The 16,606-nt window shown below is 37.9% G+C and overlaps 1 protein-coding gene across 9 annotated transcripts in view; it reads left to right on the top strand.

Annotated features, from left to right (window-relative positions):
- Positions 1 to 16,606, top strand: part of RLF (RLF zinc finger) — a 63,900-nt gene that overhangs the window by 41,027 nt on the left and 6,267 nt on the right. For all 9 annotated transcript variants that reach the window (XM_059690044.1, XM_059690043.1, XM_059690046.1 and 6 more), the window contains 2 exons: positions 7,872 to 8,008; positions 11,634 to 11,775. In XM_059690044.1, coding sequence (XP_059546027.1) covers positions 7,872 to 8,008; positions 11,634 to 11,775 — 279 coding nt within the window. The remainder of the gene's footprint in view (positions 1 to 7,871; positions 8,009 to 11,633; positions 11,776 to 16,606) is intronic.

Genomic DNA, 16,606 nt, shown 5'->3' with positions numbered 1-16,606 from the left:
TGACTTCTGTATCAGATCCCATCTGCTCTTGCCCCCCTCAGCAGTTCCAGGAGCAGTTCTTTTCTCTATTGAATCAATAATTTCAACCTCTGCTATATCTATCTCGCCAGGATTTATGTTGTTAATTTTTCTATCTTTAAAAAAGAAATTTTAAGATTACACTTCTTCTTCCAGCTACCACCCCATTTCTCTCCTGGCCTTTTGGGGTAATTTCTTGAATGAATTTTCTAAATTTACTGTTTAACATTTTTATCCTTGAACACTTTCTAATATGGTGTTCACCCCTGCCAGTTTACCACATCACTAAGTCCAATGAAGCATTCTCAGTTTTCATCTTATTCAATCTAACTTCTTAACTTTGTCTTTTAAACTTTTATCAGTTTTTCCACTTGGTTCTAGTTTACCACACTCTCTTGGTTTTATGTCTACCTGATTGGTTGCTCTTTCTCAGTTCTACTCTAGGACTCTTTCTCTCTTTTTCTATCTACACTTATCCCCTCGATTATCTCATCTAGACGCATGATGGTAAGGACCAATTATGGTTTAAATCCCAAATGTTTTATTTCTAGACCATTTCTCTCCTCTGAACTCCCGACTTAAAAATCCAACTGCCTAATTGTATCTGCTTGTATGGCTGAAAGCATCTCAAACTTAGCATGTCCATAACTAAGCTCCCAGTATTCCTAATATTAGGAGCTTTATGTTTTTATGATTCCCTTTGAATGAAGTCAGTTGTTTTCCAACTATATTCTCAATGTTAAAGGTGGGGAGATGGGTAGTGAATAACCAGCCACCATTTTTTTGAGTCCTTACTATGTGTTAGGCATTAGGCTAAATGCTTTATATACATTGTCACATTTAATCCTCATAGTAACTGTTAGCTCCATTTTATTAGTGAGGAAGCTGAGGCTCAGATTAAGTAATATGTACATGGTTACAGAGCTTAAAATGATTATGTTGAGATTTATACCTGAGTACAGACAGTCCTCGGGTTACATTGGACTCAAGGTACGTGGTTTCGTCACCATCTCCCATTTATTTATTTAAAAAAAAAAAAGTTCCGTCATTTTGACGTATGTACATATGTGCTTTATGTTTTTTATTATTTATTTACCACAGGTAAAGGTCAGGAATTGTTCTCTTTCTTTTAAGTTTTTTTTACCGTTTCACTTCATTACTGCTGTGTATGTGCTCCATGTGAGTGACATAGGTGCTTATGTAGGTGGGTTCTGACTTATGGCAAAAATCGAATTGCATTGCGCTGTAGGAACGGATCTCCAATGTAACCCGAGGACCTAATGTATATTAAAGATATAAGTGATAATAAATCTTGGCCAAGGTGTTAAATATCTAAGGGTTTATATACCCAGTGCTATCTTAGGCATTGGGGATAAAAAGATGAAATCAGAAACCTCCAAATTGATGTACTTGCTTGCATTCTTGCTCCCTACATTTTATTCTCCCCAAAAGTAGCCAGAACAGCCCTGACCGGTTTGGCTCAGTGGATAGAGCGTCGGCTTGCGGACTCAAGGGTCCCGGGTTCGATTCCAGTCAAGGGCATGTACCTTGGTTTTGGGAACATCCCCAGTAGGGGGTGTGCAGGAGGCAACTGATGGATGTTTCTCTCTCATCAATGTTTCTAACTCTCTATCCCTCTCCCTTCCTCTCTGTAAAAAACCAATTAAAAAAAAAAATGTAGCCAGAACAGCTCTGGCTGGTACATGCCCAGGTTGCGGGCTTCATACCCACTAGGGTCATGCAGGAGGTAGCTGATTGGTGTTACACTCTCACATAGATGTTTCTCCCTCCCTCCCTCCCTCCATCTAGGCCCGCCTGGTGTTTTTGCCACCGCTGCCTGTTGCTTAGCAGCTGACTAGTTTTTTTTTAAACTATAGTCCTGCCCTCCAACGGTCTGAGGGACAGTGAACTGGCCCACTGTTTAAGAAGTTTGAGGACCCCTGATCTAGGGCATTAGAACCACCTGCGGCCGAAACCGGTTTGGCTCAGTGGATAGAGCGTCGGCCTGCGGACTGAAAGGTCCCAGGTTCGATTCCGGTCAAGGGCATGTACCTGGGTTGTGGGCACATCCCCAGTAGGAGATGTGCAGGAGGCGGCTGATCGATGTTTCTCTCTCATCGATGTTTCTGACTCTCTTTCTCTCTCCCTTCCTCTCTGTAAAAAATCAATAAAATATATTTAAAAAAAAAAAAAAAAAAAAGAACCACCTGCGAATCTTTTTAAAATCCTGATTCCTGGGCCCCATCCTCCAGAAATTCTGTTTCTTTGTTATGGGGTGGGGCCACAACATTAGTAACAAAGAAACAGAATTTCCGGAGGATGAGGCCCAGAAATCAGGATTTAAAAAAGATCCCCAGGTGATTCTAATGTGCAGCCAAGGTTGAAAACCACTGATCTAGGGCAAAGACAATCTTTAAAAGTTGCTTTGCAAAAATACCAATGAATCACTAGTGTCGTTACTTTAAAATCAGCATATGTTCTAAGGTAGAAGAGTTATACACATTTTGCCATCTACTTCAGCTGAGTTCAGAAGAGTCAAATTAACTTGAGCAACAGGTGGGAATACGAGTACTTATATTTGGCACCTGTGGGTATCGCAGTAATAGATGTGTGTAATGGGAAACCTCTGCTGGGGAAAACACATACAATTAAGAATTGATAGGGTTAGCTTGAAAGCCAAAATTCAGAACCCCAAATTCAGAACTCCATGGAATCCTCAATTCTAGTTTGCAAATACTTCATTTAGAATTGAATGTGATGACATTGCTATTAATTTTACATATGAAAAGATTTTAATGAAGGTCACAGACTTGGCCATGGCCCAGTGTCCCAAGTGGATGTTTCCTTTTTTTTTTTTCACTACTGAAAAAAATCTTTGTAAAGATCAAGTTTTCCACATACAGTGTGAAGGAAAATGATGTTTTAAACATGAAGCACTTATATTATTATGAAGAACCAAGAAATCTATCAGCAAAGTTCTTGACACAGAGCAAGTGACCATTTCAATCCTGGTCCCTAAATGAACTGTATCTTCAGTGTTTAATGTGGTTTATAGCCACAGTGACAAAGGCTTGTTTCTTCTCTTGATGGGAAAAGGAATAGACAAATGGCCTAATTTACTCACCAGTCTAATACTGTTGGGAATTGACACAGTCACTAGGTATAAATGATAGAGCAAATACATTTAAACAGGACCCATTGGGAATTCAGTTTGGGAGTAGAAGTAGAAGTAAACACGAACATAGAAATTCCAGGTGTATTTTAAATAAGAGAGAAGACTAAGATGGATCTGGAACAAGGAATAATAACAGTGTATAATTAAATTTAAAATTAAAATCGGAATAATTTTACTTTATCATTATGATCATATAGGGAATGAGATGTACTCAAAAATACACTAAAGGTAAAAAGGCATTCTGAAGAAATTGAGAATTTGTCTATTTAAATATTTTATCTTTTAAAGCAAAGATGTTTTAAAATATCCCTAAGATATTTTTATTGGTTTCAGAGAGGAAGGAAGAGGAAGAGAGAAATGATGACAGAGAAACATTGAGTGGCTGCCTCCTGCATAACGCCCTACTGGGGATTGAGCGCCAGGCACGTGCCCTAATGGGGAATTGAACCGTGACCTCCTGGTTTATAGGTGACTCTCAATCACTGAGCCACACCAGCTAGACCAGAGGTTGTTTTTTTGTTGTTGTTGTTTTTTTTTAATGCTTAGAAGGGGCATCTTCCCATGACTCAGTAGGTCTCTGGATTTCACATCTAAGTTTCACTTTCATGGGTTACGTGTGGGTATTTTGGTTGATGTATGATTATACTGGTGCAGTCATTTTGGAGAGTTAGACATTTTCAAAAATTCAGTAGGATGTTATAAGTTTCTCTTAGATACACACAGTCATTGGATTTAACTAGAAAAATCAATGGCCATTTATTGCTTCAAAAAACTTATATGTGCCCTTGTGGAAGGCCTCCACCCCACCCCCATCAACTGCATTCCCTGTGACTACCCGACTACCAGGGAGGTCTCTGTGCTGCCTCTGATGTGGATCACCCACTGATTTCTTGGCCGCCTTATCTCCTCTAGCCAGCCTGGGCCCTGCCCAACTTTCCTCACTCTGGAGCCTTCCATATTCCAGAGCGCCTGAAAGCCAGGCACAGGGATCTGAGCTGAGCTTAGTCAATTCCCCAAGCCCTTTCCTGTCCTTATGTACCCCGGCTTCCTTCCTGCATTTGTGAGGCCCCCTTTGAGGGACCTTGCTCTCTGCTCTCCATCACCCTCCCTGCCCTCTTGGCACATTTCCCCTGGATCTGTCTTCCTCCCAGCAGTAATCTTTGTCCTAATCTCTCCATCTTCCAGTCATCCAAGCAAATACCACCCCCCCCCCCCCCCCCCCGTCTCTTCCTTCAGGTCAGCCAGCCACTATCCTGTCTCCTAGCCTCTGTCTCTGGAAGTGTCCCCAGTGAGTCTCTATGAATTATGAGTCCCAGCATTTGACCCTTAACCTTGCTGTCCTCTTTCTCCTTACCTGCTCCTCCCCAAAGCCAAGCAGGGCTCCAGCTGGGAGGGCAGCTGACAGCCCAAAAAGAGGGAATGGGGAGTAGAAACCTACGCTCAATGTAGTGATGGTGTGTGGTATTGCTATAGTTTAAAAGAAGCCAGTTGTTTAGAATCCTTTTTTCAAGTGATGTCTATGAACTTAACAGGGATGATTCTCCCAAAGATAGGCCCAGGTTTACATGAAATATAGGCTTGTTGACTATAACTCCTACCTTTCTCCTACTTTAAGGGTGTATGTGACAGGAATCTTTTATATGGATAATTAAATCCACTTCAATTCCATTTTGAAAATACATTTACCAGTTTCAGTTTTTAAAATATATTATTATAACAAATTATTTGTATTACACAGTGGAGCCTTGACTTACGAGTTTAATTCATTCTGAGACCGAGCTCCTTAAGGAGCTCGTTAACTCAAATTACTATATCAACTCAATGCAAAAAATTGGCCGAGAGACAGCTGGTATCTCAAAAACTCGTTAGTCGGGACACTTATAAGTCAAGGCCCCACTGTATCTCAGAATGGATCAGGAAAATTCTAGATTGAAAACCACTGTTTTAGATTGAAAATACTATATTGAAATTATTTCAGTAATGTCACTGGCCAGAATACTGGTTTGCTTTGGTAGCCCAAGCAAGGAAGTAATGGCAGAAGACAAATATACTTTATCCACCTTCTCTTATCCCACTATTGATATTTAGTTGGCTGATTATCATGAAAGTCTAATAATTGCATCTTGTCCCCACAGTTCATTTTTTACAATAGCTAAGGTGATCTTTTTTTAAATAATAAAATTAGACATTTTATTTTGACATAATTTTAGACTCACTTGTTATTGTAAGAAATAATAGACATGCCTTTCAACCATTTCACATACATTCATTGGACAATTTTACTTGGCACTGGGGATACAAAGGTAAATAACACAAAGAAGAGCAGCAGAGAGCAGTCACACAATGTGAGATTTAGGGGAGAGGTCTGAGCTGGAAATTAAGAGTTCCAAGTCATCAGCGTTTGAAATCAGAGAGTGGATGAGATTTACTTTTTCAGAACTCTGGAAATTACGTAATAGCTTACCACAACCTTAGGAGGTTTTTGGTCAAGAAAAACAGATGAATTTCAGTAAGAACAGCAAGCTTGGTGGCATTTTAACTTTCCCTGCTTCCCATCTGCCCCCTACCAGCTTCACAGTAACCTTGAAAGCAGCTTTGAAACTCCGGTAGCTGTAAAAACCTGCAGCCTAGAAGCCACTCAAGAAAACAGCAGAATGGTTTTGGAACTCTGCAAAAGCCCATCCCCAATGACTTGTCGCTCTTTGACCTATCTGGCAATTTTCTAAAAAGCTCCATTCTCAGGACTTGTCTTTATTTGACTCAAGCGTTTACTCTGCTAAAAGCTCTGTCTCTAGAATATGTGTCAAAAAAAATTTGTGATAATTTATTAACATGACAGTTGTCTGAGGAGGCATTACTAACTAGTCAGGCTAACAAGAGATTGGTCAAAAAATTAAGAAGAAAAACTGTGATAGGGGACTTTGAAAACCTCGAATATATTCCTAGGATTCTGGAAAGTAACATGGATGTACAGGACTATGTGTCTACTAAGGAATGACCCGAGAAGGCCCTAATCCCTCACCTCTTGTTTAACTTGGGGCTCTATACAACTAGGAAATGAAGGGCAAAGCAGAGTTGTAAACTACCTACTGATATGTTGAAAGCATGCCCTAACGCACAAACAGAGCTGCTTGTCAAAAGCAGAGAGACCTACTTGTTCAAGGCATTTAAACAAACCTCCTGAATATGTTGAATATGTAGCTGACCATTAAGCAAAATGAGCAAAGACTTAATAGTGGCCACACATGACAAAGTATATAGACTTTAACAGAATTATTCCAGGAAAGTCACTAAATAAACAAATAGTAACAATAACAAACCCTAAAGAGATGGGGGAATCAGACTTCCAAAGTTGTCACAATATATTATTTAAAATATCCATAAACCCTAGGGATAGGAACCATATTTAAGAACAACAACAACAAAAATTGCTCAGCTGATGTTGTTCAGTGGTTGGGCATCAACCTATGAAACAGGAGGTCCTGGTTTGATTCCAGGTCAGGGCACATGCCCGGGTTGCAGGATCAATTCCCAGTAGGCGGCGTTTGCAGGAAGCAGCCAATGGATGATTCTCTCTCATTATTGATCTTTCTTTCTTTTTTTTTTTTTTGTTAATCCTCACCTGAAGATATTTTTCCATTGATCTTTTAGAGAGTAGAAGAGAGAGGGAAAGACAGAGAGAAACACCGATGTGAGAGAAACACATCAATTGGTTGCCTCCTGCACCCATTTATAATACTGAAACAGTCATGAAATAGATTGTTCTTGATAGAGAGAAGGGACCGTTAGAGGGTTTATTCTCCTATTTTATCAATATATAAAATAAGCCCTAGAAAATTTTACTGATTTGCCCAGAGGTTGTTCTTGTTTGTTTATTTGTTTTTTAAATAGTATAAATGAAAAAGATATGTGTTTCAGTTTGAAAAACTCACCCACAATATTTTTTCCTTATTTATATGAAAAATGATATATTAATACAGCATTTATATTTAAAACAGTTTCTTAGTTGTCTCCCGCTAGCCCTACTGGCAGCAAGGGTAAGCCCTTTATTTTTCTATCTGTAATTGGAGTGACTTGAATAAGATTGAAAACAAAATAAAAAATGGGGAATATGATGGTACTTCAGCTGAAAATAACCTGAAGTTAGTCTACATAGTTTGACTCATTTAGATAGTAGCAATGTTCATGAGTAATTTTTTTTAACTGTACTAAAATGTTTTTATTATGTAAGGACTGCAGTGGAACTTTTTATAGTATCCTCTTCTCTGTTTAATATTTTCTTTTTTTAAAAAAATATTTTATTGATTTTTTACAGAGAGGAAGGGAGAGAGATAGAGAGTTAGAAACATCGATGAGAGAGAAACATCGATCAGCTGCCTCCTGCACATCTCCTACTGGGGATGTGCCCGCAACCCAGGTACATGCCCTTGACCGGAATCGAACCTGGGACCTTTCAGTCCGCAAGCCGACGCTCTATCCACTGAGCCAAACTGGCTTCGGCTTTAATATTTTCTTATATAAAATATTTCATTCTATAAAACTCAGCCATTAGGTCATAGAAGAAAATTCTATCTAATTCTTGCCTCACCAATTATCAAAATGGAAGCTTTACATTATACAACAAAGTGTACAGGAAAGTTACTATTTTCTTTTTATTTACTCATCTCATTGTTGATAGATTGCAAAGGTCGACTGCAAGGAAATACTAGACATCATATGTAATCTGGAATCCGAGGGTCAGGATAACACAGCATTTGTTCTTTGTACGACTTACCTTACCCAGCAGCTCCAAACTGCAAATGTATATAGTTCTTGGTAAGTATATTTACTTTTTATTTCCTTTATTTGTCAGTGCATAGTATAGCAGTTAGGGTTTATGTAAAACATTGGTTTGTTTCAAATTTAAAATCTAAGCAAATTAAATGATGACTTGTGAATAAAATTTTGTTTATAAGCTAACCCATTTAATTAATGATATCATTGGTTTAATCTTTCCTGGAAGAGTCCAGAAATAAAGGGTAAAAAGTTTGCGCTTATCTTTGTCATCCCATAGAGCAGTGGTTCTCAACCTTCCTAATGCCACGACCCTTTAATATAGTTCCTCATGTTGTGGTGACCCTCAATTTCATTGTTACAAATTGAACATAATTAAAGCATAGTGATTAATCACAAAAACAATATGTAATTGTATGTGTTTTCTGATGGTCTTAGGCGACCCCCAAAGGGTTCTCAACTGAGAACCGCTGCCATTGAGGGTTGTTTGTTAACTCTAATATGCGCCTTTTTCTTTGAAGATAAAATTATGGCACTATGAAACATTGGTGTTAGGTTGTTTTCCTTTACATTTATTATATCTTTTGGTAGTCACTTTCCCCCTCTTATGTGGAAACCTACTCATTATCTAGGTTTTTAGGTCAGACTTGAAGCGAAAGTAATCCATTTGAATAGTAATTTCTTTCACAACTTTGGTACTATATTGCAGAATTGCATTATTTTGGTTTTCATTCCATTTTATATCTTGTTTGCCTACTGCAATGATGGCGAACCTTTTGAGCTTGGCATGTCAGCATTTTGAAAAACCCTAACTTAACTCTGGTGCCGTGTCACATAGAGAAATTTATTGATATTTGCAACCATAGTAAAACAAAGACATATTTTTGATATGTATTTTATATATTTAAATACCATTTAACAAAGAAAAATCAACCAAAAAAAATGAGTTTGCGTGTCACCTATGACACACGTGTCATAGGTTCGCCATCACTGGCCTACTGACTACTTAGTTGTTAAAAAGGAAACAGTAGGTGTCACCCATGTTCTTTCATTCTAACTGTATTGAGTCTATTTAGGCCAGAAGACCTGATACACAGGAAACCTCTAAAATGCAAGAGTCTGTCAATAAGAAATCAGATTAGTGGTATGGATGATGTTATAGGAAGTTAGAAAAAGATTTTCACTGTACACCAGTGTTTAAGAAAAGTATTTGAGTTTTAATTCAAAAAATAGGTTGGATTTGTGCATTACCTTAATTAGAGGAGCCTTGAGTATTTTAGAAATTAAAGATGCCCTGAAGTTGAAATGAGCATTTTGTTTATAGGAAAACCTAATAACTCTTTTGTACACTTTAGCCTTCATCTCACTCTGGAGTGTCTATGTATATTTGCATAGTTTTATGTTATTAGCATTTTGTATATCACTATATTTCTTTTTGTTTACTATTTTATATAGAAATATTACTTGTGTACTGTAAATTATTTCACCCAATCCTCATAATAATCATTTCATAGATGAGATAGCCAGTGGAAGATCAGAGAGATTAGAGAGAGAAGTCTTGTGATTGCCCAAGGTCTCAAGGCTAACATGGTAGATCTGAGATTCAAGCCAAGGATTTTTGACTAATTCAAATGGCAGTCTTTACCACCAAGTTCTTATGCCAGAGTTATGTGGGATAGGGGCTTAAAATATATTTTGTAATAATCATTGTGGATTATATCTAAAAAATGAGGTTTTTTGTTGTTGTTAATCCTCACCCCAAAATTTTTTCCCATTGATTTTTAGAATGGAAGTGGGGGGTGGGGGAGGAGACACAGACATTGATGTGAGAGAGACACATCGATTGGTTGCCTCCTGCAACCCAGGTAGGTGCCCTTGACTGGGAATCAAACCTTTGTCCATCCCTGACCACTGAGTCACACCGGCTAGGGCGAAGCAGTGAGGTTTTTGATTACTAAATCAAGTAGAGGTGGTTGTTTTTTATGCATTAGAGATTAGAGATTTTACCTTCAGTAAAACAGATATATTCACTTGAAGAAAAAACTCTTATTTTTCTTGTCACAGTTAACCTCTGCCTCTAATGAAAAACTATCTGGTAGTTATAGTTAGGTTTCCAGTGCAAAGAATACATTAAATCACATATGGGATGTGTTATAAACGATTTTTAAAACTATAGTCAACACAGTTCTTTTAATAACCCTGATACAGCTTCCCTTTTATAGTGACCCATACTTTTTTTTCTTCTCTTCACTCTGCTACCATTAGCCCTTCTAAGGATGTTAGTGGCTCTAGGATTAGTGCTGTTCCCCTGTAGCAGGAAAGGATTGCTAGGGATTTCCTTCTTATTGGCCTCCCAGGGAGCTATAATGAGAAAAGAAAATCTTAAAATCACTTCACACTTTGTTAAAAGGAAGCTCCTTCAAAGCAATTCAAAGAAAAATATAATCTAAAATTCAAGATTTTGGAAACTTTTTTTACCCTTCTATTGTTTTACAAAGACTTTTTTTAATGTGGTATTTTTAACAAGAGATATTTGTGAAAATATGACAGTAAAGTTGGGTATGGTAATAAAAGCAGACACTTAATTTTAAACACATATTTATTTGTTTACTAGAGAAATTTGTTGTTTCACTTATTTATGCATTCATTGGCTGATTATTTTAAAAAAAATTTTTTTATTGATTTCAGAGAGGAAGGGTGAGGGAGTGAGAGATAAACATCACTGATGAGAGAGAATCATTGATTAACTCCTCATGAACACCCTGGGGATCGAGCCTGCAGCCTGGGCATGTACCCTGATGGGGAAGTGAACCTTGAACTCCTGGTTCATAGGTCTATGGTCAACCACTGAGCCATAGCCGGCTGGGCTGATTTCTCTCTCTTAAAATCTTTACTGTTGAAAGTATTACAAATTTCCTCTCTTTTCCCCCCGTTTTCCCCCACCACCCATTCATTGGTTGATTATTTTATGTGTCCTGACTAGGGATCGAACCCACAGCCTTGGTTTATTGGGATGACTCTCTGACTGACTGAGCTGGAAATGTCATCCTTTAATGGGGTCACCATGGAAGATAATTTTTGAAATGTATACTATGTAACTATCATCCCGAACAGTTTTTTATTCTTATAGAAATTTCCTTCAGAGACATTTACCACATTAAAATATTTTATTGTTTTATAGCAGTGATCATAGTATTGATCTCAAAAGATATGTGGCTTTTTTTTTTTAATTAACCTTGCTCTGCTCTCCCTTGCCCCCCAATTTTTGGCTAGCTGTAAAAATTAAGTGCTGGAGGAATGAGTTTCATATAGATGTCTAGCAGTGGTAATGTAACTAGAGTAGTCATGCAAGTGAGAAAGGTAACCATTTTTTAAAAATATTTTTTTTTATTGATTTCAGAGAGGAAGGGAGAGGGAGAAACATCAATGATGAGAGAGAAACATTGATCAACTGCCTCCTGCACACCCCACACTGGGAATCTAGCTTGCAACCTGGGTTTGATGCCCTGACCAGGAATCGAACCATGATTTCCTGGTTCATAGTTCGATGCTCAACCACTGAGCTAGGCCGGCTGGGTACATCATGACATTCCAAAAAATGGGGTGGAGAAGTTTATAGCAAACACCAGTTGCTTTAAGTGTTTTACCTTAATTTTTTGTTTTATAGGGAATTGACACTCTTTTGGAGTAAACTGCAAAGAAGAATTGACCCTTCTATAGACACTTTCTTGGAGCGCTGTCGTCAGTTTGGTGTCATAGCTAAAACACAGCAGCATTTATTTTGCCTCATTAGAGTTGTACAGACTGAAGTGAGTAATTTATGCTTTTTATGCTGATTGTCCTGGAGGGAAGAAATGAGGGAAGAGATACCTCTCAGGCAACTCATTTTAAATAAGGAAAAATGAGGAATATTGGGGTTTAATAAAGTTATGGAGTTGGACCTATCTTAACTGTTTCTGCAGATTGACTTCCTTTCTTAATGGGAAATAGTAATTTAATGTGATAGACCATTGGAGGAAAGAAAGATTATGTTTCTTTGCTGTCACCTCAATCACCCTACATCTACTTTTCCTAAAACAGTGTCCTATATTTTTTGCAAATTAACATAATAGTTATAAGGCATGTTTGTTTGCAGATTAACATAATAATAAATGAAGAAAATATAATTGCATTTCCAGCTTCTTGAAGATGTAATGATACATTTTTCTGGGGTTTGGAGTAATAGAACAATAGTTCCAGAATAAAATCTACACAAATTATAAACTTCTGTGCAAATAGGAAATAAGTTAGATATTTTTAGGAAGTAAATATTTCCAAAAATGAATTGAATTGCTATATATAAAAATCATGTTTTTTGAGTTAAGCCTTATAGATATTCAGGGTGGGGCAAAAGTTGTGAGTATGCAACATACAGTTCATCTTGTATTAATTATTACGCCATTTTCCGTATGAACAACTGTAAACCTACTTTTGCCTCATCCTATATGCTATGACTACTAGCCTAGAGGTTTGAGGTGAGTCTTATGCTATTCTCTATTTTTGTTTTGTTTTTATTATCTTCTCATTATTTAGTTCTTCATATAGCCAATCTATAATGGGTATGTTTTACTCGTTACTTCTTTGACAATTTCCAAGAATTGTTTTTATTTTTAATTTATTGTTTTCTGCCAAGGATTGTTATACTAAAGTCAAAGCGCAGTTGTACTTTTGATATTCCCTATCTCCTTTAATGCATCATTCCATATCCTATACTTTATTTTAAATATGTTGATCTAGTTTCCTCCGATGAAGATAGAAAAAGGTTAAAACAATTGTCAAAAGCAAATTCATGATCAAATAAGTTAGGTGATAATTATTTCTAATCACTATGAATGAAGTTGTGTCTTCTGTCACAGAAAGAACATGTTCAAGTAGTTATAGAACTTGCCTTATTTTAAAAACTTAGTGTTACAACTGGCCTTTTAAAATTGTTTTTTAATCTTTAAGGAAAATGTTAGTTTTCTATTGCCACATAAAAAATTACCATGAAGTTAGCACTTAAAACAGCACCATTTATTAGCTCACAATTTTGTAGTACAGAAGTCCAGCACAATGTGGCAAGGTTTGCTACGTAGAGTATCACAAGGCTGAGATTGAGGTGTCTGGTCAGGCTGTTTTTATCTGGATGCTCTGTAGAAAATCTTATTTTAAGCTCATTCTTATTGTTGACTATATTCAGGTGCTAATTTTCTTGAAGGATATTAGCCACAGTCTGTTTTCAGCTCCTAGAAACCTCCCTCATTCCATGCCTTTATTTTTGAGCCAGGAAAGGCGCACTAAGAATCCTCTTTCTTCAAATCTGACCTCTTCCATCTGACTTCCAGACTTACATTTAAAGAGATCAGGTGATTAGGTCAAGCTCACTTAGGTATTCCATCTAAAGATCAACTGAATTGGGATCTTAATTACATCTGCAAAAGCCTTTTGCCATATAACATAATACAATCATAGGAATAAAATCTCATCATATTTAAAGGTTCCACTTACACTCAAGGGAATGAGAATATACAAAGGTGAGGATCACTGAGGGCCTTCTTAGAATTCTACTTACCACAAGGAACCACAGAACATGGAAAAGTTGCTAGAGGATTAGGAATAGTGGGTTTCTAACTCAGACCCAGGAATTTGATGTACATCTGTATAACCTGAACCCATATCTCTTAATCACAGACTAGGATACTTTTTACCCTACTTACGATAGTTGGTCTAAAGCAGTGGTTCTCAACCTTCTGGCCCTTTAAATACAGTTCCTCATGTTGTGACCCAACCATAAAATTATTTTCGTTGCTACTTCATAACTGTAATGTTGCTACTGTTATGAATCGTAATGTAAATATCTGATATGCAGGATGGTCTTAGGCGACCCCTGTGAAAGGGTCGTTCAACCACCAAAGGCGTCGTGACCCACAGGTTGAGAACCGCTGGTCTAAAGTATAGAAAAGATGGACTGATACATGGAAGGGGGGTGAGCGTAGAATTTCTTTCAAATGGAGAGACCTGTTTCTAGCTTTTTAAAAGAGAAAGGCTAACCTAACCTAAATCAGTTTTGATCTAGTTCTGCTATGAATGGTAGAAATCCCGTAATATTAGTGGTCTAAAGAAGATAGAAGTTCCTCCCTCTCTCATGTAGGTAGATAATCCAGGTAGACAGGCCAGGGTTGCTTCAGTGGCTCCACATATCAGAAACCCAGATTCCTTTTGTCTTCATCAACAAATAACTTCCATCTCATATTCTAAAAATTATTCCAAAGTGCTCTCTCCAGCTTGGGAGCACACTCAAAACTTTCCCTTCCCTCTCTTTCCCCGCACCCCCTCACCCCTACCCCCCAGGCACATTACCTTTGCCTTTCTCTCTCCTAACCTCCAAAGGCCCTTCTTTTGCTTCTGTAACTTGTTTACTGAGCCTATGAAGCCCAGCTGGCTCACTTCGATCACCTCTGTAACTTTCTAAAAAAACTTTCTCTTATGATTTGAATAAATAAAAAGTGTTCCAATCCTAGCTGTAATGTCTCCATTCCAGATAGCAAGAAGGGAGATGGGGGACAAAACATACTCTGACACACCGTTCCTCATTCCAAAACACACACACACACACACACACACACACACACACACACACACACACACACACAGAGTCAGAGCTACATCTAGCTGCAAGGGAGACTAGGAGATATATTTATCATTCTGGGTGACTTTAAACCCAGATAAAAATCAAGTAGTCTGTGTTTTATTTTTAAATATGTTTTTATTGATTTTCAGAAAGAGGAAGGGGGAGGGAGAGAGAAATAGAAACATCAGTGATGAGAGAGAATCATCCACTGGCTGCCTCCTGCACACACACTACTGGGGATTGAGCCTACAACCTGGGCATGTGGCCTGACTAGGAATCGAATCATGACCTCCTGGTTCATAGATGGACGCTCAACCACTGAGCCCACTGGCCGGGCAGGTGATCTGTTTTTGTAGAAGAGGAGGGGAAAGGATATAGGGAGACAGCTAGCAACCAGTCACATAGCCCTTGGAATAGAAAGGGATAATGATGCTGAAAGTTGGTGTGGGCATTAGGTCTGTTGCAGATAGCAACCGTATATAATGGAGAAGGCCTTGTCACAGTACCTCTTTATTTTCTGGGCTTCAATTTTCTAGAAATAAAGAGCTTAAGACAGATTATTATTTAAAGGTGTTCAGAGTAGTTAAACTTTAATTCTATGACTTGAGGAAGTCATTAATGGAAGGGATTACTTTAGAGAATGCATGGTCTCAAGACTTTCAAAATAGTATGACAGAATTAATGTAGATGTTGTTATATTTGGAAGTGGAAGGTATAAATAGAGGGATCATTTTGAATCCAGTTCATTTGATCATGGGACCCTTTTGGTGAAACATATGGTACTACTGTTTTGCAAAACGTGTGATTTGTAATGACATACACCTAGTTTGCAGCAGTCGGGACTAGACAAATCTTTTTTATTTTTATTTATTATTTTTTGTTGTTGTTAATCCTCACCTGAGGATATTTTTCCACTGATTTTTTTTTTTTTTTTTTTTTTAGGGAGAGTGAAAGAGAGAGGAAAGACAGAAATATCAATGTGAGAGAAACACATTGATTGGTTGCCTCCGACCAGGGCCAGAGCCCAAGGAGCCTGCAACCACGATACGTTCCCTTGACCAGGATTGAACCCAGGACCCTTTGGTCTGCAGGCTGACACTCTATCCACTGAGCCAAACCAGCTAGGGCAGGACCAGACCAATATATATATATTTTTTTTTAATATATTTTATTGATTTTTTACAGAGAGTCAGAAAAATCGATGAGAGAGAAACATCGATCAGCTGCCTCCTGCACACTCCCCACTGGGGATGTGCCTGCAACCCAGGTACATGCCCTTGACCGGAATCGAACCCGGGACCCTCCAGTCCACAGGCCAACGCTCTATCCACTGAGCCAAACCGGTTTCGGCAACCAGACAAATCTTGATAAATTGCATAATGTGATATTAGAATATCACTTGTAAATTAGAGCACAGATGACTTGGAGAAAGCCAAGTGAATTTTTATTTTTATTTATTTATTTTTAAATATATTTTATTGATTTTTTACAGAGAGGAAGGGAGAGAGATAGAGAGTTAGAAACATCGATGAGAGAGAAACATTGATCAGTTGCCTCCTGCACATCTCCCACTGAGGATGTGCCCACAACCCAGGTATATGCCCCCGACCGGAATCGAACCTGGGACCTTTCAGTCTGCAGGCCGACGCTCTATTCACTGAGCCAAACCGGTTTCGGCCCAAGTGAATTTTTAAATCATGGTTTCTCAACAAATTATTAGTACTTAATGTCTTTTGGAACACCCCCTTTTTTTAAACAGCCTAATCTGGTTTAAATGGTAAAATTTGTAAAGTCAATGTGAATACTTAAAGAAAATACAAACCAACACCTAGAAATACTATTATACATTCTGGACAGATATGCCAAGCAGTTACTTGGTTAAAGGATTGGCGAATAAATTAGAATTAGGATGTGGAACGTGGATCTGAATTTTGAAGAAATTGATGGATATGCATAAGTTAAACCAAGAAGCTGAAGGAACAAAAAGTGGC

The sequence above is a fragment of the Myotis daubentonii genome, chromosome 3 (genome assembly GCF_963259705.1).
Source record: "Myotis daubentonii chromosome 3, mMyoDau2.1, whole genome shotgun sequence".
Classification (NCBI taxonomy): domain Eukaryota; kingdom Metazoa; phylum Chordata; class Mammalia; order Chiroptera; family Vespertilionidae; genus Myotis; species Myotis daubentonii.
Note: the sequence above shows the minus strand (reverse complement) of the source record. Positions and strands in the feature narration are given on the sequence as shown.